The 22901-nt window shown below is 45.5% G+C and overlaps 1 protein-coding gene across 7 annotated transcripts in view; it reads right to left on the bottom strand.

Moving 5' to 3' along the window:
- Positions 1–2646: 2646 nt before the first annotated feature.
- The window catches only part of PECAM1 (platelet and endothelial cell adhesion molecule 1), a 96295-nt gene continuing 76040 nt past the window's right edge, over positions 2647–22901 (bottom strand). For 2 of the 7 annotated variants that reach the window (XM_030208420.1, XM_030208425.1), the window contains 2 exons: positions 3618–3688; positions 2647–2875 (listed from right to left, as the gene is read on the bottom strand). In XM_030208420.1, the coding sequence (XP_030064280.1) occupies positions 3638–3688 (51 nt within the window). In that variant the 3' untranslated portion in view covers positions 2647–2875; positions 3618–3637. Of the gene's footprint in view, positions 2879–3617; positions 3689–22901 lie in introns of all 7 variants that reach the window. The other 5 variants (XM_030208423.1, XM_030208427.1, XM_030208422.1 and 2 more) reach the window with 3 other exon arrangements.

Below are 22901 nucleotides of genomic sequence, written 5' to 3'. Positions count from 1 at the left end.
CCCTAGTAGCGCTTTAGAAATGTCAAGTAGTAGTAGTCTTGTTGTCTTAATTGTACTACAGGTACAACAGACGTTTGGGTAGAATCCATGCAATGGCCTGACAGTTGCTGCTGCCTAATGACATTGGATTCAATGATGATGTAGTCTCCTGTCAACTGAAACAATCAAGTGGCCAAGGTATCTATATTAGATCCATCGAATCAGTTCCTGCTTTTCCAGCTATCTGAGACTAGGAGGACTAGAAAGACACCCTGGCCGATATTCAGCTCACAAGCGGCAGGCCGGCTAAGTGCCACCATGATCAGTGGTGAGCCCGAATATTAAATGCCGGGTCGTTTCCGGTGACCGGCATTCAATATCCATTTTTTTTTAGGGCCGGCTTAAACTTAACCAGCCAAGTTAATATTCAGTGCTGGCCAGCGAAGTGCTGAAAGTTCACGGCTAGCTGGTTATATTGCACACTTTAGCCGGTTAGCAAAGTGCTAATATTCAGCAGATAAAACCGGCTATCTCACGTTGAATATTATTAAACCGGCCAGGAGCTGAATATCGGCCGCACCATCCATGGAAGAAGCGCTTCAGGTACCGCTCACCAGTGATTCTACCGCCTGCTCAGGGAGTTGTAATGGCCCATCAATCCCAGCATCCTTTATCCACTAGGAGTTACCCAGCAGCAGATACTAATGGGGAAGAGATGGTGATTGCCTGTCTGTCAGGCTCTGGGTGGAACTGCTGGTGGTACCTTGCACCTAGATGACGTGCTGCTCTAATGTCTGAGTTATTACAAGGGAGGCGGAGGAAGGGAAGCAGCCTGCAGCCATACATGAAAGCACTTGGCATTTCTGCTTTCTGCTGCCTTGATTGCATGACCACAAGGGTAAGTATAGCTGTTGGAGCTGAAGGAAGCAGATTAGAAATCTGTGTATAAACATGACGTTGCCTAGGTGACAGAACTGAGACCATTTGCTTTTTAGTGTTTATTGGCCCTTGGCCTGAACATTCATGGGAATTTGACAAGGCATTGTTGGGGTTACCTATTTTTAAACATGCCTTAGAAAAAGAATTGACGTGATATCCCCACTCCCCCCCCCCCCAGTCTAAAGCCCAGAGAATAAGAACAGATAAAGGGCTGCAAAATAGATACAGCCGCTTGTGTGAACCTTTAATATAACCTTTGTCCTCTGCCGCGCACACTTACATCATACAGCTGTTATCTGGGCTGGCACCTGTCATTTAAAGCTTGACAACACTTACTGTCTGTTTGTAAGGGAACTGAAATTAAAAACTCAGCATGATGGGAAATATAAAGCAGGACGTTTTTAAAAATATTTTTCCCTCTCATTTTGTGCTTATGTATAAGAACATGCAGTGGGTCTTGGGAAAACCCACGATAGCCAAGAAGGCTAATGAGACTTTTGACATGGCATGATGTTGTGTTGTTTTCAGGGGTGGCACATGAGTATTCCCTTTTCCATGTCAAGAGGTAAGGGTCTAACATAGTAACATAGTAGATGACGGCAGAAAAAGACCTGCACGGTCCATCCAGTCTGCCCAACAAGATAAACTCATATGTGCTACTTTTTGTGTATACCCTACCTTGATTTGTACCTGTCCTCTTCAGGGCACAGACCGTATAAGTCTGCCCAGCACTATCCCCACCTCCCAACCACCAGTCCCGCCTCCCACCACCTGCTCTGGCACAGACCGTATAAGTCTGCCCAGCACTATCCCCACCTCCCAACCACCAGTCCTGCCTCCCAACACCTGCTCTGGCACAGACTGTATAAGTCTGCCCAGCACTATCTCCACCTCCCAACCACCAGCCCTGCCTCCCAACCACCGGCTCTGGCACAGACCATATAAGTCTGCCCAGCACTATCCCTGCTCCCAACCACAGCCCCGCCTCCCACCACCGGCTCTGGCACAGACCGTATAAGTCTGCCCAGCACTATCCCCGCCTCCCAACCATCTGCCCCACCTCCCACCACCGGGTCTGACTGAACTACTCAAAGGCCATGGAACTAACCTTTATAGTAAACATTTTGTAAGTCCTTCCCCGAGTTCTTGCTTGTACAGGGTGCCTCAGTATCTAAGGGATTGTTACTGTGGAATAGCTGTATCAGCCCTTCCCCCCACCCCCATGACACACAGGTGGGACATTAGATAAAGCAACTGAACTTTTAATACCAGTAAACTGCCTGACAGAATAAAAAAATGAAGCATGTCTATATATGCTGATATTTGTACAAATATTCAAGTTTTTTATAATATTCCTGTTGCTTAATTTCGCTTCCACTGCTCTACCACAAATGATTCGGGGGGGGGGGGGTTTGCACACACTCACCAACACTGTTGATGTAAATCATAAATTACGGAAATTGTGCCCCGTTGCTTACAACCATTCTGTTCTCATTACAGTGTCTGTGCCATTTTTTTTGTCCTTTTATTAAAAATAGAAAAGCTCAAGCGCTTTTTTTTCGGTGGACATTGGTCACTCCTAGAAAAGTCCTAGTAAAACTATAAGAATGTAGACCAGTGATTCCCAAACCTGTCCTGGGGGTTCCCCCAGTCAGTCAGGTTTTCAGGATATCCACAATGAATATTCATGAGAGATTTGCATGCAGTGGAAGCAGTGCATGCAAATCTCTCTCATGAATATTCATTGTGGATATCCTGAAAACCTGACTGGCTGGGGGAACCCCCAGGACAGGTTTGGGAATCATTGATGTAGACGAATAAATAAGTTTGTAAATTCTGCATCTGGAACATCTGGAACGTGCGAAACACCTGCTTTCCGCAGGCTCTCTAATCATCCTCTTCGGTAGCGGAGCTCCCGATTTGTTCTCTAGGTTGCATCAAGGCATCCTTCTATTCTCTACTGGTGACAAGAAACAGTGAGTTAGAATCAGTACAACTCAAGTTTGTTTTGTTTTTTTTGAGGTATGAAAAATATAGAAAGCAGAAAATAGAAAATAAAAAAATTCCAGGGAGCCCTGTTAAAGTCAACTTTTTCTACCTCCTAAGCATCCTCACTGGCAGTGGCGTAGCCACAGGTAGGCTGGGGTGGGCCAGGGCCCACCCACATAGGGCTCAGGCCCACCCAACAATAATACACATTTAGCAGTAGTTGGTGGGGATCCCAATCTCTGCTAGCTGAAGACTTCCCCCTGATGGTAATGAAAACGCTATTCTCCATGATACCAGCACCTGCACGTGCTCAGTTTTCAGCGCCTGCCTGCTGCAGACTGCCAAGGTGGAGAGAAGCATTTTTCCACCAGCTGAGATATTTTTTTGGTGGGGTGGAGAACACTTGGTGCCCACCCACTTCTTGCCTAGGCCCACCCAAAATCTGCTGTCTGGCTACGCCCCTGCTCACTGGTCTGGCCCAGTGGGTTGGAGGGGAGTCTCAGGAGCAGTGGCATACCAAAGGTGTGGTGGTGGGCAGGAGCGTAGCCAGACCTTTCATTTTGGGTGGTCCCAGAGTTTGGATGGGTGGGCCTTCCAAACTCCCCCCTCCTTTGTCCTGCATCTTTCTCCCCCTCCTCTGCCCCCAGATCCAGTATTCCCCCCCTCCCCGAGGCCCACCATCTCCCCACTCTCTGAAACTACCCCCATACCTCAGTATTTTCAACGGCAGCTATGTACATCCACTGCCTGGCCAGCCCTGCAGGCTTCCCACTGCTGCGTCCTACCAGGGAGGAAACAGGAAGTGATGTCAGTGAGGCCAGGGCGTGGCAAAGGGAAGCTGCTAAGGAAGGTGCTGAGGTAGAACAGGCGGGAGGCAAATGTCAGATCCGGAGGTGAAAGAGAGGGAGAGAGGGGAGTGAGGCAGCTGCTGCTGAACTATTTTGAAGGCCACACAGGGTGGGCCTGAGCCAGGAATGGGTGGGCATGTGCCCACCCAGGCCCACCCATAGCTACGCCACTGGTGGAAGGAGTGGTCCGCCCTGGGGCAGGCAATAAAGGGGTGTATGAGCTGATCACGTGCGGGGAGTGTTAGCATTGGTGGCTGGAAGCACACTGCCGACTTCCCTGCTGCTCAGATGGCGCAGGGGGCTTGGGCAGAAGAACTCTTCTGCGAGTGGGGCTTTGACACCCCGCCAGCCAAGGTATTAGTTTTAATGGTGGGGAGGGCAGAGAGGAGATCTTTGGTTGGTTTAAGGGGGGGGAGCGCTAAAAAATGATCTGCTCTGGGTGTCAAATACGCTAGGTACGCTACTGCTCAGAAGAGACTTAATCCGGCAGGGGTTTCTACAGTGAAACAGCTGCCTTCTTTTTTTCTTCAGGCTCGTGACAGCCATACTGGACAGTCGACTCAAATCCAGAGTCATTAACTGCAGCAATACTTGTACCATGGGGCTGGCCTGTACTTATGTTTATAGCTCTTGTCTATTTAGACAAAATAACATATCACAGATATGCAAAAAGAAAACAGCACAAAGGGCCTTTAAGAACGAAAGGGACACAAAACTTATACTGAAAAACCTTTTAATGATCAAATTTGATTGGAGGAAGACCCGAGACGGGCCGTGTTTCGGTGCTACCGCACCTGCGTCAGGGGTGTTTCGGTGCTACTGCACCTGCGTCAGGGGTCACACCAATGACAGGGAGGCTAATACAGACCAATTCAGAACATCTGTTGACTTTTTTTTTTTTTGTCAATTTGACATTCACTCTCAGGGTGTGCGTGAGCTCAATATTGTATGACATATGGAGGAATACATTTATAGACAACTTTGAAAGTCAATAGATGTTCTGAATTGGTCTGTATAAGCCTCCCTGTCATTGGTGTGACCCCTGACGCAGGTGCGGTAGCACCGAAACACGGCCCGTCTCGGGTCTTCCTCCAATCACATTTGATCACTAAAAGGTTTTTCAATATAAGTGTTGTGTCCCTTTCGTTCTTAAAGGCCCTTTGTGCTGTTTTTTTTGCTTGGACTTTTCTTTGTTCTTAGTTCCTTCTCTTTGTTACACCACATCACAGATATGCAACAGGATGTCTGAAATTGCCTTGGCAATCATATATGCCACAACCTCCAATATATTTTGATGGAACGGCCAAAGCTGTGTGTCATTATATCAAATATTCAAGGTTTACTGCTCATAACTGGCTCAAGAAAAGGACCAGAACTTCTGAAACTGATTTGATCTTTCCCTCGACATGACGTCAATTTGTCAAAAAACATGAACTCCTCAACCTTAGAAAACCAACTCCCTGATATTTGGATACTTTGAGGGGCATTTTTGATACGACATCCAAGTCCAAATGTAGACATTTTGTGAAAACGTCTCAAATTCTCATCCTGAACATGGCAATTTTCAAACTGGAAAAACATCTATTTTTTTTTTGTGTTGAAAATCACTATTTTACAGACATTTTTCTGCTCAGTATTTATTTATTTTGGTGCCATTAAATTTAAAAAAAAAAAACCATTCTAGAGAAAAATGCACAAAAACAAGCCATAGGAATGGCTGTGTGGCACCTTTCCTAGTAAACTGGCCACATAGACATCTCAGCAGATTAGAGGGGCAGCCTAGTCAGTGCAGTAAACTTGTCAGAAAAGGAACCAGGAACAAATCCCACCTTAACACCCTGAGGGGTCCTTTTACAAAGGTGCGCTGAAAAATGGCTTGCGGTAGTGTAGGTGCGGGTTTTGGGTGCGTGCCCATCCATTTTTTAGCACGCCTGTAAAAAATGCCTTTTTTTTTTTTGCTGAAAATGAACGTGTGCAAAATGAAAATTGCCGCGCGTCCATTTTGGGTCTGAGACCTTGCATAACATAACATAGTAACATAGTAAATGACGGCAGATAAAGACCTGTACGGTCCATCCAGTCTGCCCAACAAGATAAACTCATTTTACATGGTATGTGATACTTTATACCCGAGTTTGATTTGTCCTTGCCTTTCTCAGGGCACAGACCGTAGAAGTCTGCCCAGTACTGTTCTTGTACTAAGTTCTGAAGCTAACATCGAAGCCCCTTAAAATTTACACTCCAGCCCATCCCTATCTATTCAGTCACGACCAGGTCACAGACCGTAGAAGTCTGGCCAGCACTGTTCTTGCACTAAAAGTTCTGAAGATTCTGGAATCCTAAAGAGTTACAAGATTCCGGAATCCCAATTAGTAGCAACATTCCAAGTAGAACCCCAAAGAGTAACATAGTAACATAGAAAAATGACGGCAGATAAAGACCTGTACGGTCCATCCAGTCTGCCCAACAAGATAAACACATTTACATGGTATGTGATACTTACCGACAGCCATTGACCTAGCGGTAAAGAATGCGGGCAGTAATGACCTATGCGCGTCAAATGTCACTTGGCACGCGTCCATTACGCGCGGCCGAAATTAAAAAATATTTTTCAGACGCCAAAAATGAAATTACCGCAAGAGCCACACAGCAGTCGGGTGGTAAATCCATTTTGGTGCACGTTGGACGTGCGTAGACGCGGCTAAGTAAAAGGGCCCCTTATTTTGCACTGTTAGCCCGACTGGAACACGTAAAAATCTACTGCACACCACTACAAAAGCTTTCAGGTCTGCAGGTGTCTCCTATCTATAGGTATAGTTGCTATTTTTTGGGTTTAGGAAGGCTCACAATTTCCACCACAAGTGTACTAGTTAGACTAGGATATGGTCATACATAAGAATAAAAACCAGAAGGTAACTGAACAAAAGAGGAACCAACAGGACAAGCAACGATACACAAAAAAAAGTGGGAGCAGAGGAAGGCTTGACAAACCCCAGGTACAAAACAGTTAAAATTATTGAAATGTATTACTTAAAATTTGTATAAAACTAATCCTATATAATAATTCTCACCTCCAACGTTCTGACACTGCCTGGAACCGTGGGTCCCTTGGAGGTGGTCTGCTAAGTGCAGTAGATAACACTGACGTCATCATCGAATCCAATGAAGTGCCACTGATTGGCTGCGCCTCAGGTGAAGTCACCAGCCCGATGCCCAGCAACAAACCGCAACCCAGCCAGCAGCAAACAGCGACCCAGGCAGGGGGAGGAGTAGGAAGTCACCAGCCCGACGCCCAGCAACAAACCGCGACCCTGCCAGCAGCAAACAGCGACCCAGGCAGGCGGAGGAGTAGGGAAACATATGGAGCGTGTTTCCCTACTCCTCCCCCTGCCTAGGAATCGCTCAAGACTGGCTGCCAACCTCCCAAACCACCCGCGCACACTAACCGCCCTCAAAAAACCACCGCCACCCTCCCTCTTTGTCCTCTCCGACAGTCCAAACGAGCGGCTCTGGTGAGTGTCCAATGTGGAGGAGGTGGGTGAGGGCTCAGGGCGGGGGTCAGGGACCAGTGCCGACTCAGAAGAGGGGGGAGGGAAACAGCAGCGGGACCGACTGCAGCGCAGCTGTCATCCCCATTCACTCAAAACCAAGCAAGCAAACCTATGAGATGCTGCAGGACGTTTAATAGACAGGAGTGGAAGTGAGCAAAGCAAGTCTACGGTATGTAAGGAAGCCCATTGGTTAATCTCTGTTTCCACTCCCCTACGCAGCCGTCATTGGTATACACTCAAAAACAAGCAAACCTAGGAGCTGCTGCTTCACATTGTCGTTTTAAAATTGTTGTTCCATCTGAAACAAGTCTAAAGCTGTTTCAACTGGCTAGACAGTGCCTTCTAAATGTGGAGAACAAAAGGAGGGGGGAGACAGACAGACCCTGCAACTGGGAGGGAGGGAGGGGAGACCCTGTAACTGGGAAAAAGGGAGGAAGGAAGGGAAGGGGGGACCCCCATGCAACTGGGAGGGAGGGGGGGACCCTGCAACTGGGAAACAGACCGAGAGAGGGACGACAACCCAAGAACTGGGAGGGAGGGGGGACCCTGGCAGATACTCTCATTCTCACACACACACGATACACCGCACCCAGTCTCACTCTCTCTCTGTCACACACACACACACTCGCACATTCACTCTCTCTCTCACACAGTCACTCTCACACACACTCAAACATACACACTCCGAGGAAAACCTTGCTAAATGCAATAAATAAAATAAAACAGAAACGGGCCTTTTTTACTAGTATAAAATAAACATTCAAAAGAAAGGAGATATGTGCACATTAAAATAAAAGTCCAATAATGTGCATTAAAGTAAATCTACTGCAAGTCCAATAGTTCAAATTATCATTGATGTTAAAGCTCAATACTCGACACGTCTCCGTGTTTCGGCATGTGATGTGCCTGCTTCAAGAGTCTTATGGAGAAGTATCAAAAAAGAATACTTAAAAAAGGAAGGTCTTTAAAAAGACCGTGCATCTATGTATGGATGCACAAAGAAATAGTACTTGTTAATGAACATGAACGGTGGTATCTGAAAGTCTGACAAATGTGGGAGGCCGTGGATGCACAGTCTTTTTAAAGACCTTCCTTTTTTAAGTATTCGTTTTTGATACTTCACCATAAGACTCCTGAAGCAGGTACGTCAAATCTAAATGTTGATTACACATCCTTTAGTCAAAACACAAAACAGGGAATACCTCTACGACAGGAAACCACAGCGGACAAAAGTAGAGGCTGAACAAGGACGAATCCAACACTGGAGATGTTATCCAACAATCCTTTATTGATGCAACTAAGAAGGGACCCGACACGGTCTGTGTATCGGCGTATATCAACGCCTACATCAGGGGTCAAATTACTAACTCTAATCACATGTGCAGACCCTACAGAGCTTGCCAGTGGTGGTCTACTTGCGTTTGTCCTCCGACTAGCTTGACCTAATTCACAACTCTACGACTCTCTATATATACAGAGTTGAATACCAATTCTTTTGATCTGGGAGTCATTGTGGATAGGACGTTGAAATCTTCAGCTCAATGTGCTGCGGCGGCTAAGAAGGCGAACAGAATGTTGAGTATTATTAGAAAAGGGATGGAAAACAAGCATGAGGATGTTATAATGCTGTTAGATCGCTCCATGGTGCGACCGCACCTGGAGTATTGTGTTCAGTTCTGGTCGCCTCATCTCAAAAAAGATATAAAGGAATTGGAGAAGGTGCAGAGAAGGGCGACAAAAATGATAAAAGGGATGGGACAACTACCCTATGAGGAGAGGTTAAGACGGTTAGGACTCTTTAGCCTGGAGAAAAGGTGGCTGAGGGGTGATATGATAGAGGTCTACAAAATAATGAGTGGGGTAGAGCGGACAGATGTGAAGCGTTTGTTTACGCTTTCTAACAAAAATAGAACCAGGGGACACAAGATGAAATTAGAATGTGGTAGGTTTAAAATTAATCGGAGAAAGTTTTTCTTTACTCAGCGCGTAGTTAGACTCTGGAACTCATTGGCAGAGAAGGTAGTGACGGCTTGCTGAGTTCAAAGGGGGTCTGGACAGATTCCTGAAGGAAAAGTCCATTGATCATTATTAAATTTGGGGGTTTTGCCAGGTTCTTGGGGCCTGGATTGGCCGCTGTCGGAGACGGAGTGCTAGGCTTGATGGACCTTTGGTCTTTTCCCAGCATGGCAGTGCTTATGTACTAGGGAAATGAATATCTGGGCTCAGTGCTGAACGGGGGAGGCAGTCCGGCTACCACCAGTGAATATCGGTCCCTATGTATTTTTAAAAATACCCTGGCTGACATTTTGACAGCTGAATTTTGGTCTGAATCTGTACCAAAAGACAACTGCACTACTTTATCCTTGGGTAAGGGTTAAAGTAGTCTTCAGTATGCGACTACCGTGAATGACTTGTGTCATGGTTTCTTGACAGACTAATAGTAGTGGAGAGGGGGGGGGAGGGGGTTGTCATTGCCTTCTCCAGTCATCTTTACCCCTGACTAAGGCTGGATGATTGACTGAGTTGGCCAGAGGCAGACTACCTGATCGAAATCCCAGTGTGGGCTTCAAACTCAGTAGTATACAGATATCTAGGAATATAAATTCAAAACGTTTTAAAAACAACATGAAAGTGCTCAGAAATAATAAGTGTCCCATAGTGATTTAAGAACCACATCCAGACATCTTATCTCAATTAGGAAAGAAATGGAAAATAAAAACGAGGATGTTAACGCTCCATGGTGCGACCGCACCTTGAATACTGTGTGCAATTCTGGTCACCGCATCTCGAAAAAGATATACTGGAATTAGAAAAGGTACAGAGAAGGGTGATGAAAATGATAATGGGGACAAGGAAAGGCTGAAACGGCTTGGGCTCTTCAGCTTGGAGAAAAGACAGCTGAGGGGAGATATGACAGAGGTATATAAAATACTGAGTGGAGTGGAACGGGTAGATGTGAATTGCTTGTTTACTCTTTCCAAAAATACTAGGATTAAGGGGGGCACGCAATGAAGTTACAAAGTAGTAAATTTAAAACAAATTGGATAAAATATTTCTTCATTCAACATGTAATTAAACTCTGGAATTCATTGCCAGAGAATGTGGTAAAAGCAGTTAGCTTAGCAGGGTTTAAAAAAAGGTTTGGCTAGTTTCCTAAAAGAAAAGTCCATAAGCTATTATTAAAATGGACTTGGGAAAATTCACTGCTTATTTCTGGGATAAGCAGCATAAAATTATTGTACTGTTTTGGGATCATGCCAACACTTACGTACTTATGCATTGCACAGAGAGAAGGACATTCAAAATGGGTGTAATGATATACTCATTTAATATTAGAATCTATATATTTTGTATAAAGCAATGTCCAAAAATCATCATAAAAACAATTAAGCACTTATCTCGTGCTATTGCAGCATCAACGGCGGCTGTAAATGTGTATTATTAATCCCATGAGTGAAGTATTGTTTGCTAAAGTGTTGAATCTCACAGAAGGTATCAACTGAACATCCCCTAACACCGGCAATGTGAGGAAAGAAATTTTGCATTAATCTCAAGTCAAAGTTGCTCTTGGAAGGAAAGGACTATATTATCCTTGGGATATCTCTGGTGGGAATTCCCATCATTATAACACCGCAGTTTCTCAGAACCCAAACAGCACAAGTAAACCTTTCTCTGAAAACTCTATTAGGGCAGTTCTCAGAACACTGCTGGAACCGGTCATAAACGTTATGTGCCACAGACACAGCTCACAGTACCAGTCACAAAATGTCAAAGTCAATAACACGGAAAATATAACAAGCCTTTATCACAAACAAACTGGGAAGCAATTCATTTGTTAAAAAGAGACTTTGCTGCTATAACAAGTAACCTGCTTTTGGGACCTGACTCGAGATCCTTCTGAACTAGGGGGGGGGTCCTTTTACACAGGCACGCTGAAAAATGGCTTGCGGTAGGGGAGGCGTGGGTTTTGGACGCGCGCAGAATCATTTTTCAGCGCACCTGTAAAAAAGGTCTCTTTTTTTCCTGAAAATGAACGTGCGGCAAAATCGAAATTTTAGTTCTCAGACCTTACCGCGCAGCCATAGACCTAACGGTAAAGAATTTGGGTTGTAATGACCTCCGCGCATCAGATGCCACTTGGCATGCGTCCGCTATGCGTGCCAGAAAATAAAAAAACATTTTTCAGGCGCGCGTATCGGATGCTCGCCAAAAATGAAATTACCGCAAGAGCCACGCCGTAGTCGGGCGGTAAGTCCATTTTGGCCACCAAAAGAGGCAGCTCAGGACAGCACCAGATAAATTCAACCATAATGCAAATTTTCACATTTTCCAGAAAAAAATATTTGAGACTACATTGTTGCAAAAAGGCTAAGCCGTTCCCATAAGGACGTCACATGACTATTTACTTCACTGTTAACAAAGATGAAGGGGGAGGGGTAGGGCAAAAAGATACAGTATGTTCAGGTATTTCTCGCAAAACCTTTTTTTTTAAATTTTTATTATTGCTAATGTATCTGTAAGAACATCGTGTCCTGCCTCATACTGTCATCCTTTCTACTCTTTGCTCTTTGTTAACAAACAGAGCGCCATCAGGCAAAACATTATCACTGGGAAAAATTAAGTCAGACTGTAGAGCTGCAACAAGTTAAACACAATACAAAATCAGTATTTTTTGGCTAAGGAGCCGTCTCATTGTTAGGATATTTCCTTCAATATGTTTTCAAAAACCACTGCCATTAACGATTTAGAAAGATTGCCAAATCCGATTCCAGGGAGGAAACCACCTCCCACTTCCCTTCTGAGTCATTTCAATCAATTTGTCCCTAAATCTTTTTCTCTTCTTAGCTGATTTTATGCAGAATCCAGCTCCTGTATCTTAGATTTCTTGGGAGACAGCTTTCCTGTCTATTTAGCTTAAAAGAAAGCTGTGCTCCCTGTGTCTGGTACGGTGTTTTTAAAGCACTCCTGGCAGGCAGTATCAATTATAACTATCAGATACCAGTGGCGTAGCCACAGGTGGGCCTGGGTGGGCCAGGGCCCACCCACTTAGGGCTCAGGCCCACCCAACAGTAGCACACATTTAGTGGTAGCTGGTGGAGATCCAAAGCTCCGTCAGCTGAAGACTTCCGCCTAATGGTAACAAAAACGCTACTCTCAACGATACCGGAACCTGCGCATTCTCCGTTTTCAGAGCATGCCTTCTGCAGACTGCCAAGGTGGAAAGAAGCGTTTTCCTGCCAGCTTAGATATTTTTTTGGTGGTGGTGGTGTGGCCCACCCAAAATCTGTTGTCTGGCTACGCCCCTGTCAGATACTGTAGATCTTGACTTCTTTTCACTGCGTTGGTGACTTCTTCAGGGGTTAACTACAACAAAACACATTTAATCAATGTATTTTCACATAAATAAACTGTTGTGCCTTGTTTAACAGAACTTGCGCAATGATTTATTTATGAATGGAATGCAATGACCCATAATGGGTTAAATACAGATGTTGAGTGCTTTTCATTATGAAGTCCTCACTGCGTAGGTGCAAGTTGATTCGAATGATGATCAAACAGAGGTTTGGTGTCTTGTTCTCCTGAGTCCCATTTTAAAGTGATTGAGTACGCGCCATTCTGTATGCTGTATTAATCATTTTTAAGACTTGAAATTTAGCATTTTTGAGAAAATAAATTGATTAAAAGTTTTTTTGTTAAGTTATCCCCCGAAGAAGCCATCGATGGATGGTGAAATTTGGAGAAGATTTGCTGTCCTACGTCTGTCGTTATGGAATGGCTCCTTGGACTATACTGAATGGAGCTTATCATCTTGAACTCAGCTGCTAGCAAGTAAGTCCTTTAATGATGTATTGGAAGAGATTTATATGACAATAATAATTTGGATTGAATTAAGGAGGAGATATATAAGTACATAAGTATTGCCATACTGGGAAAGACCAAAGGTCCATCGAGCCCAGCATCCTGTTTCCAACAGTGGCCAATCCAGGTCACAAATACCCGGCAAGATCCCAAAAATGTACAAAACATTTTATACTGCTTATCCCAGAAATAGTGGATTTTCCCAAAGTCCATTTAATAACGGTCTATGGACTTTTCCTTTAGGAAGCCGTCCAAACCTTTTTTAAACTCCGCCTTTACCACATTCTCTGGCAACGAATTCCAGAGTTTAATTACACGTTGAGTGAAGAAACTTTTTCTCCGATTTGTTTTAAATTTACTACATTGTAGCTTCATCACATGCCCCCTAGTCCTAGTATTTTTGGAAAGCGTAAACAGACGCTTCACATCTACCCGTTCAATTCCACTCATTATTTTATAGACCTCTATCATATCTCCCCTCAGCCACCTTTTCTCCAAGCTGAAGAGCCCTAGCCGCTTTAGCATTTCCTCATAGGGAAGTTGTCCCATCCCCTTTATCATTTTCGTCACTCTTCTCTGCACCTTTTCTAATTCCACTATATCTTTTTTGAGATGCGGCGACCAGAATTGAATACAATATTTGAGGTGCGGTGGCACCACGGAGCGATACAAAGGCATTATAACATCCTCATTTTTGTTTTCCTTTCCTAATAATACCTAACATTCTATTTACTTTCTTAGCCGCAGCAGCACACTGAGCAGAAGGTTTCAACGTATCATCAACGATGACACCTAGATCCCGTTCTTCGTCCGTGACTCCTAACGTGGAACCTTGCATGACGTACAGTGGAGGAAATAAGTATTTGATCCCTTGCTGATTTTGTAAGTTTGCCCACTGACAAAGACATGAGCAGCCCATAATTGAAGGGTAGGTTATTGGTAACAGTGAGAGATAGCACATCACAAATTAAATCCGGAAAATCACATTGTGGAAAGTACATGAATTTATTTGCATTCTGCAGAGGGAAATAAGTATTTAATCCCTCTGGCAAAGAAGACCTAATACTTGGTGGCAAAACCCTTGTTGGCAAGCACAGCGGTCAGACGTCTTCTGTAGTTGATGATGAGGTTTGCACACGTCAGGAGGAATTTTGGTCCACTCCTCTTTGCAGATCATCTCTAAATCATTAAGAGTTCTGGGCTGTCGCTTGGCAACTCGCAGCTTCAGCTCCCTCCATAAGTTTTCAATGGGATTAAGGTCTGGTGACTGGCTAGGCCACTCCATGACCCTAATGTGCTTCTTCCTGAGCCACTCCTTTGTTGCCTTGGCTGTATGTTTTGGGTCATTGTCGTGCTGGAAGACCCAGCCACGACCCATTTTTAAGGCCCTGGCGGAGGGAAGGAGGTTGTCACTCAGAATTGTACGGTACATGGCCCCATCCATTCTCCCATTGATGCGGTGAAGTAGTCCTGTGCCCTTAGCAGAGAAACACCCCCAAAACATAACATTTCCACCTCCATGCTTGACAGTGGGGACGGTGTTCTTTGGGTCATAGGCAGCATTTCTCTTCCTCCAAACACGGCGAGTTGAGTTCATGCCAAAGAGCTCAATTTTTGTCTCATCTGACCACAGCACCTTCTCCCAATCACTCTCGGCATCATCCAGGTGTTCACTGGCAAACTTCAGACGGGCCGTCACATGTGCCTTCCGGAGCAGGGGGACCTTGCGGGCACTGCAGGATTGCAATCCGTTATGTCGTAATGTGTTACCAATGGTTTTCGTGGTGACAGTGGTCCCAGCTGCCTTGAGATCATTGACAAGTTCCCCCCTTGTAGTTGTAGGCTGATTTCTAACCTTCCTCATGATCAAGGATACCCCACGAGGTGAGATTTTGCGTGGAGCCCCAGATCTTTGTCGATTGACAGTCATTTGTACTTCTTCCATTTTCTTACTATGGCACCAACAGTTGTCTCCTTCTCGCCCAGCGTCTTACTGATGGTTTTGTAGCCCATTCCAGCCTTGTGCAGGTGTATGATCTTGTCCCTGACATCCTTAGACAGCTCCTTGCTCTTGGCCATTTTGTAGAGGTTAGAGTCTGACTAATTCACTGAGTCTGTGGACAGGTGTCTTTCATACAGGTGACCATTGCCGACAGCTGTCTGTCATGCAGGTAACGAGTTGATTTGGAGCATCTACCTGGTCTGTAGGGGCCAGATCTCTTACTGGTTGGTGGGGGATCAAATACTTATTTCCCTCTGCAGAATGCAAATAAATTCATATACTTTCCACAATGTGATTTTCCGGATTTAATTTGTGATGTGCTATCTCTCACTGTTACCAATAACCTACCCTTCAATTATGGGCTGCTCATGTCTTTGTCAGTGGGCAAACTTACAAAATCAGCAAGGGATCAAATACTTATTTCCTCCACTGTAGCTATAATTCGGGTTCCTCTTTCCCACATGCATCACTTTGGACTTCTGATGTGCAATGATAGATGACAATGACGGGCAAATGTGATTTATTTCACATTAAATTAGTCACAAATTGTTTTTGAGCACATCACTATCACAAATATTCGTGTTTGTTATTTTGAAAATAAACTTTTTTTTTGTTATAATTTTATTTAAAGCCTGGTATATAAGTGTGATATATCATAATATTCCAGGTACAGTTTAGAATTGAGATTACCGTTTTTTTTTGTGGTGGCTATACTGGATGTGAAATCACAAATGACATCAGGCAAGTTCCATAATCCAATTAGATCTCATTCTCTGTGTGGTCATTTCAGAGACACTGTTCTGAGCAAAGTTACCAGGGCTGCGGGTTTCTCACCCAATTGGGCTCCTTTCTGCGACCCGCTGTGGCTTTTTCACGCCGCGTGTGGGTTGTGGGATTTTGGGTGGCTTTTTCTTGCCCTGCCGCGATTTTTTTGCCGGCCACGGTTTTTTCGCACGGCCACGGAGGTGGGCTTAATGACACCATTTGTATGCAAATGACCTAATAAATATTTATAAATGATGTCATTCATATGCAAATTTGCATTCATATTTATTAATGATGTCATTCATATGCAAATGACTTTGTGCAGTTTTGGGGGCTGGTTTTGGGCGTGGAAAATTTTTTCCATCTGGCAACACTGGTTCTGAGGTTGGCTGCTGCCAAGGTTGAGGAGAACTTCAAAGGGAGACGACAGTTTAAAGAGTTCATAGAACAATATCAAAGGAAAAAGTGTTTAATTCAATCACCCAGCTATGCAAAACTCCATGCCAATTATCTTGTGATTTTGGAAAACCAATCTCTCAAGACTCTATACATAAAGCAAATGCGTGTGTTTGTTTGTCCATGTCAGAACTCCTCCGGCCTCCAAAGAGCTATGGCCACCAAACCCAGCAAGCAGACTCTACCCACTGTTGCCGAGGTTATGGGGTAGTTTGAAGTGATTTGGTTTACATGGGTACTCGGGAGAGGGGGCAATACCTCCATCCATTAAATGAATAGGCTGCAGGTCGGAAAGTTCTTTCTTGCTGTTGCTAAGCAACAAACCTCCTTCTTGCTGTTGCTAAGCAACAAACTGCTTAGGACGGGGGGGGGGGGGAGGGCTCAGAGACTGGTGGGGAGAAACAGGGACAGTAGCTGTGCAGTTGTCCCTCTCTCATTCTCTAATTCCCTCTTCCCTAACAATTTCAGTACAAGGGAGGTTCAGAGACCGGTGGGAACAGGGTAGGGAGAAAGTATTGGGATCAGGCTGGGAAGTGTGTGTGTGTAGATGAATTCACCACCCCTCCCATGAGATGAGACAGACTACTTTGCAACGAACAGGGGTTGGGAGCAGTGTTGCCAATCTAGCTTATTTCCTGCGAGTTTGGGCTTGTTATTTTTGGAAGTTGCATTTTTTTTTCTGAATTTGCAGGTAGCTTGTGTTAGGCTTGTTCTTTTTCCTTTTATTTGACTTGATGGCCATATTGTGTTCAGTTTTGGAGGCCGTACCTTGCGAAGGATGTAAAAAGAATTGAAGCGGTGCAAAGAAAAGCTATGAGAATGGTAAGGGATTTGCATTACAAGACGTATGAGGAGAGACTTGATGACCTGAACATGTATACTCTGGAAGAAAGGAGAAACAGGGGTGATATGATACAGACGTTCAAATATTTGAAAAGTATTAATCCGCAAACGAACCTTTTCCGGAGGTGCGAAGGCAGTAGAACGAGAGGACATGAAATGAGATTGAAGGGGGGGCAGACTCAAGAAAAATGTCAGGAAGTATTTTTTCACGGAGAGAGTAGTGGATGCTTGGAATGCCCTCCCGCGGGAGGTGGTGGAAATGAAAACGATAACAGAATTCAAACGCGTGTGGGATAAACATAAAGGAATCCTATTCAGAAGGAATGGATCCTAAGGAGCTTAGCCGAGATTGGGTGACAGAGCCAGCCGGTGGTGGGAGGCGAGGATAGTGCTGGGCAGACTTATACGGTCTGTGCCAGAGCCAGTGGTGGGAGGCGGGGCTGGTGGTTGGGAGGCGGGGATAGTGCTGGACAGACTTATATGGTCTGTGCCAGAGCCGGTGGTTGGGAGGCGGGGATAGTGCTGGGCAGACTTATATGGTCTGTGCCCTGAAGAGCACAGGTACAAATCAAAGTAGGGTATACACAAAAAGTAGCACATATGAGTTGTCTTGTTGGGCAGACTGGATGGACCATGCAGGTCTTTTTCTGCCGTCATTTACTATGTTACTATGTTGATATACCAGCGATTGCCCACAACTGTCGCCGTGATAACACTGCAAGTAAGTGTGTCAGCCGGCGCTCAGTCCCGCCTTTTCGTGTCCTCTTTCATTTCCTCATTGGCTATGGAAGGAGTTAATCACAACATGCACCGCCCCTGCATTAGGGCTGCCGTCTGACACCCGGGACATACTTAATAAGACACATTAAAAAATTGGGCTTATTTTTAGGCTTGTTTTTGATCTGATATTGCTTGTTTTTTAAGCAAAACATGCTTATTTTTCCATGATGACTACCTGGCAACACTGGTTGGGACAGGGGGAGGGCTCAGAGACTGGTGGGGAGAAACACGGACAGCAGCTGTACTGCAGTTGTCCCTCTCTCATTCTCTAATACCCCCTTCCCTTCAGAGACTGCTGGGAACAAGGTAGAGAGAAAGTACTGGGGTCAGGCTGGGAAGTATGTGTGTGTGCATGAATTCACTACCCCACCAGGGAGGGAACACGCCTCGAAAAGGGTGGGAACCTGAACTTCAATATGCCCTTGAAAAGAAGGCTGTGTTTTGACAGAAAAACGGTGAAAGCCAAACGGCAGGCACTAGCTAGATTGAAAGAAACAACTGATCAAGAAAATCAACCTAAACAAATTGATCGGAAAAGAAAAGTTAGTGCTAGGTGGGGATCCAGTTTCCACATTTTCTGATTTAAGGGACTATTAAACTCAATGTAAGCTCTTTGAGCAAGGACTGTCTTTCTTCTATGTTTGTGCAGCGCTGCGTACGCCTTGTAGCGCTATAGAAATGCTAAATAGTAGTAGTAGTAGTAATGTCAATGTCACCCTTTCTCACACACCACCCCAATCACACTCACCCATTCTAATACAGCACTCAGCAAAACACCCCACTCACACTCACCCGTTCTCACACACCCCTCAGAAAAACAACCTCAATCACACACCTCAGAGTAGCGCACACACCCCTCGGCATACTTATACAGTGTTATTACACAAATAAACCTTGCTTTTCTCAGTTACAAAGTACTAACCTATCGCTGAGCAACGCCAGCGGGGACAGCTAGTTTATTATACTGAAAATCTCGTACTGTGATTATAAGTTAACAGAGAACAATAAAAGATGGAAAAGCAGGAGCAGTAGAAAGAACATGCCACAGATCAAATCAACAACCCATGTCCATTCATTCTTCTTGGAAACAGAGTACCACTGATCAATCAATAACCCAAGGCTATTGTTTCAAAACAGCATGCTATATCCTGAATCAACAACCCAGGATCAGCCTTCTTTTGCTCAAAAACAGCATGCCTTGGGCTGGATTGGTGTGTAGGTCTTTCCCAGGGCATTCCTAGGTAGGGCTGGGGTCGGGTTGTCGTGTATATGCTTATTCTACACAATATGCAGATATACACAGAGGGCGTAATTCCATAAAGAGTGCCAAACTGCTGGGCACCAAGCGTGGATTGTAAAAAGGTGTCCAAATTCCATTGCGGAATGCCCAAGTGCTAGTTGGACGTTAAGCGGTAGTCTAGAATCTTGGCCAGGGGCAACCAGGCAGTGCCCGAAGGCTCAGAGCAGTAGGGGGCCCAGTGCTTCCCTCCCACGTGATCCCCCACCCTTCCATGCTCAGGACAAAAGAAGAAAATGGTCTGCAGTTGTGTGGGTACCTGTCAGTGTAAGACATCCACAAGCCTGAGCAGTTCCATACTCTCCTGTATCATGTACAGAAGAAATCAGATGCGGAGCCTGGTGCCCAAGGCTGTACTGATCCCTCCCCCTTCTGACACACAGTTCCTGCTGCCATGGGGAGTGGGAACAGTACAGCCTTGCAGATCACTTCTGCCCATGGTATTATTTATTATTATTATTTATTTAGATTTTGCTCACACCTTTTTTCAGTAGTAGCTCAAGGTGAGTTACATTCAGGTACTCTGGATATTTCTCTGTCCCAGGTATGGGAGAGTACAGAGTGGATCAGGTGGTCTCACGCACTGCAGGTACTGATGATATCTGACGGACACACCAGGTCCAGTATCTCTCCCCTCCCGGCGGTATCTCATTCCCTTTCCTCTCTCCCCCTTGTGTCACAGGTCCTCGGAATCTCCAGCAGCTTCAGCGATCAAGCCAGCATGCCTCAGGCTGGTCCAGGAAACTTTATTTCTGCTGGAGGCTGAGGGCCTGTAGCGTGTGGGGAGGGAAAGGAAGAGAGATGCCAGGTCACAATGGGAGGAGGAGTGTGGGGGTGGAGGGACAGAGATGCCTGTGGCGGGGAGTGGGGGAAGGAAATACCAGATCACCAAGGAGGGGTGAAGGGGGGGCAAGAGATGCCAGTTCGGGGGTCCAAGATGAAGGATGGGAAGAGACACTGGACCTATAGAAGGCACGAGAGAGAGAGATGCTGGGATGGGGGGAGGGGGGGAAGCAGAGCAAGAGACCAGATGTGGGGGAAGAGAGATGTGGGATCTAGGAGTAGAAGGGGAGGGATATGGGACCCAGGGGCAGGGGGCCCAGGACGTTCTTATTGCCTGGGGCCCAGATCCTTGTCAGTCCACTCCTGATCTTAGCCCTCAAGTTGCATAGGTTGCAAATGCAAGGGGAGGGGCCTGGGTGTCTTCCACAATTACAAGCATAGTGTCATTTACGTGCTAAAATGCCACATTTACGATGACCATTGACATGGCGTATGAGGTGGTGCGTAAATGCCAACTTTGTGCATCTGTAGCATCCATGTGCATAATCTGAGCACACGAAATCTTGTGTACATTTGGGCATTATTGGAGATGTATTTATAAAGGTACAGAGGTGCCCATGTGCCTTCATACATTCTACCAGCAAGTAAATAACAATAAGTTCCACTGAAGAAAATCTCCTGATAGGCTCGACATCAAAGAAGCTCAATCAAAAAATGACTGAAATTGCAGCCAGTGTATTATTACACATGCTTACTTATTTAACACATATGAGGACCTTGTTATAAGGGCAAGCATTATAGGCAGCTTTATAATGTGCCTCTACCACAAAATAAGGAGCAGAAAAATTGCAATAGCATTATTCTCAATCAATGTCCACACGTTAAATTAAGAACATAAGAACATAAGCATTGCTGTTAAAGGCATGAATTTGCGAGCGCCAACCAATAGCTTTACACACCTTGGTAAAAGGGCTCCTGAAATGAGAATTGCATCTGTGTCCCTACCAGGGGGCAGACTGACAGTGCTCTGGGCCCCCGGGCAGTGAGGATCATTGGGTCCCCTCAGGCACTGCCTGCGCCCCGCCCCCTGCACACTAGTGCAGTCTCCCCGGTCCTAATTGAAGGGCCCTGGTGGTGTGGTGGCCTCGTCAGGGCCACTAAAGAACCTTACTCTTTCCTGCCCCCTGACTGCTGCTGCTGCTCTGCCAGGCATCATTGCATCACTGTGTTTTCAAAATGGCTGCTGAAGCCATTTTGAAAATGCAGCAGCAGCCAGGCACAGTAGTGGCAGTGGGCAGGAGAGAGTAGGGTTCTTTCCTGCCCCCCCCCCCCCCGAAGAGGCTGCTAGACCACCAGGGCCCTTCAAGTTGGGAATGGTGAGGGCCCACTAAGGCTCGGGGGGGGGGGGGCTGTAGTTTGCAGAGGGGGAGAGAGAGCCTCTGGGCTCTCAGGCACTGCCCAGTTGCCTGTGGTCATTACCACTTTGAAAGAATTTTCCAAAAGGCCAAAAGGAAACAGAAAGAAACATTTCTCAGCCTCTTGAAGGAAATCTTCATTCCCATTTTTAAAAACAAAATAACATTTATTTTTAGACACAGCAGCACAAGTGAAAGGGGGAAACACTGTGTATAGAAAATCACGGTAGTGTTTTTCTAAACAAGGACAGAACATGACAGCCCTTGAAATACAACTGTTTATTGTACTATGCTGATGTTAGACTGCCTTATAAACAAGGCAGGGGTCACGTTACGTGTCGGTCAGGGCGGTGGTTCAGGAAGGTGCGTGACAGTTCATGTTGAGAGTGTCTCTAAAGGACATTATTATCTTGAGTGCTGGAAATGCAGTACAGTATTCTGAAGAAAGTAGGGTTACCATTCACCTTACAAGGTGTTTCCCACATTGGTTATTTATGGTTAACTAGCCGTTAAGCCCGTAAGAACAGGCTAGTTTTTTGTTTTCCTATGGCCTTCCCCCCACTCCCCCCCCCGTCCACCAACCCTGCTCTCTCCCCTGCCCTCCCCCCAGTGTCTGTTTCCCTCAGTTCCGCCCCCTCCTTCCCTCCTCCTCCAATTTCCACGCCCATGTCCAAGCCCTCCTCCCTATTGGGCTGTACTGCTGGTGGAGGCGGGGCTTGGACTTCTACTCTCTCAGCGTTCCAACTCTACTGCGCATTTGCAGGTGAGTCGGTCACTTGCCCTTTATATGTTTGATAGCATGTGCCAAAAGTCTGTTAGCATACACCAGTGGTTCCCAAACCTGATCCTGAAGGCACCCCAGCCAGCCAGGTTTTCAGGATATTCACAACGAACATTCATGAGATTGATTTGCATGCAGTGGAGGCAATACATGCAGATCTCTCTCATGAATATTCATTGTGGATATCCTGAAAACCTGGCTGGCTGGGGTGCCTCCAGGACCAGGTTTGGGAACAGCTGGCATGCATTAAGATCGGATAAACATGGGTGACCAAAGATATTAGAGTAGGTGTGGGCAACCTTTATACAAAGAGGGCTGCATGAATGCAGTGCCACCCCTTAGAGCAGTGTTTCCGAAGTCCGGTCCTGGAGTATTTATTTGTAGCATTTATACCCCGCTCTTTCCCGCTCGATAGCAGGTTCAGTGCGGCTTACAAAGTATGGTACAATGTATCACAAAGATAATACAAAGTAAGGTACATGTATCACAGAGATAGCACAGTTATATATAGTGGGACAATAGTAAAAGATGTGGGGAAAGGATTGGAGTGTGGGTAGTGCTGGTGGTGTGGATTAGGTTCGAGATTTAAGTTGGGTCGTTTGGGTAGACTTGTT

Source organism: Microcaecilia unicolor, chromosome 6 (assembly GCF_901765095.1).
Source record: "Microcaecilia unicolor chromosome 6, aMicUni1.1, whole genome shotgun sequence".
Taxonomy (NCBI): Eukaryota; Metazoa; Chordata; class Amphibia; order Gymnophiona; family Siphonopidae; genus Microcaecilia; species Microcaecilia unicolor.
The sequence above is the reverse complement of the archived record's forward strand: the minus strand, read 5'-3'. Positions and strand labels throughout refer to the sequence as shown.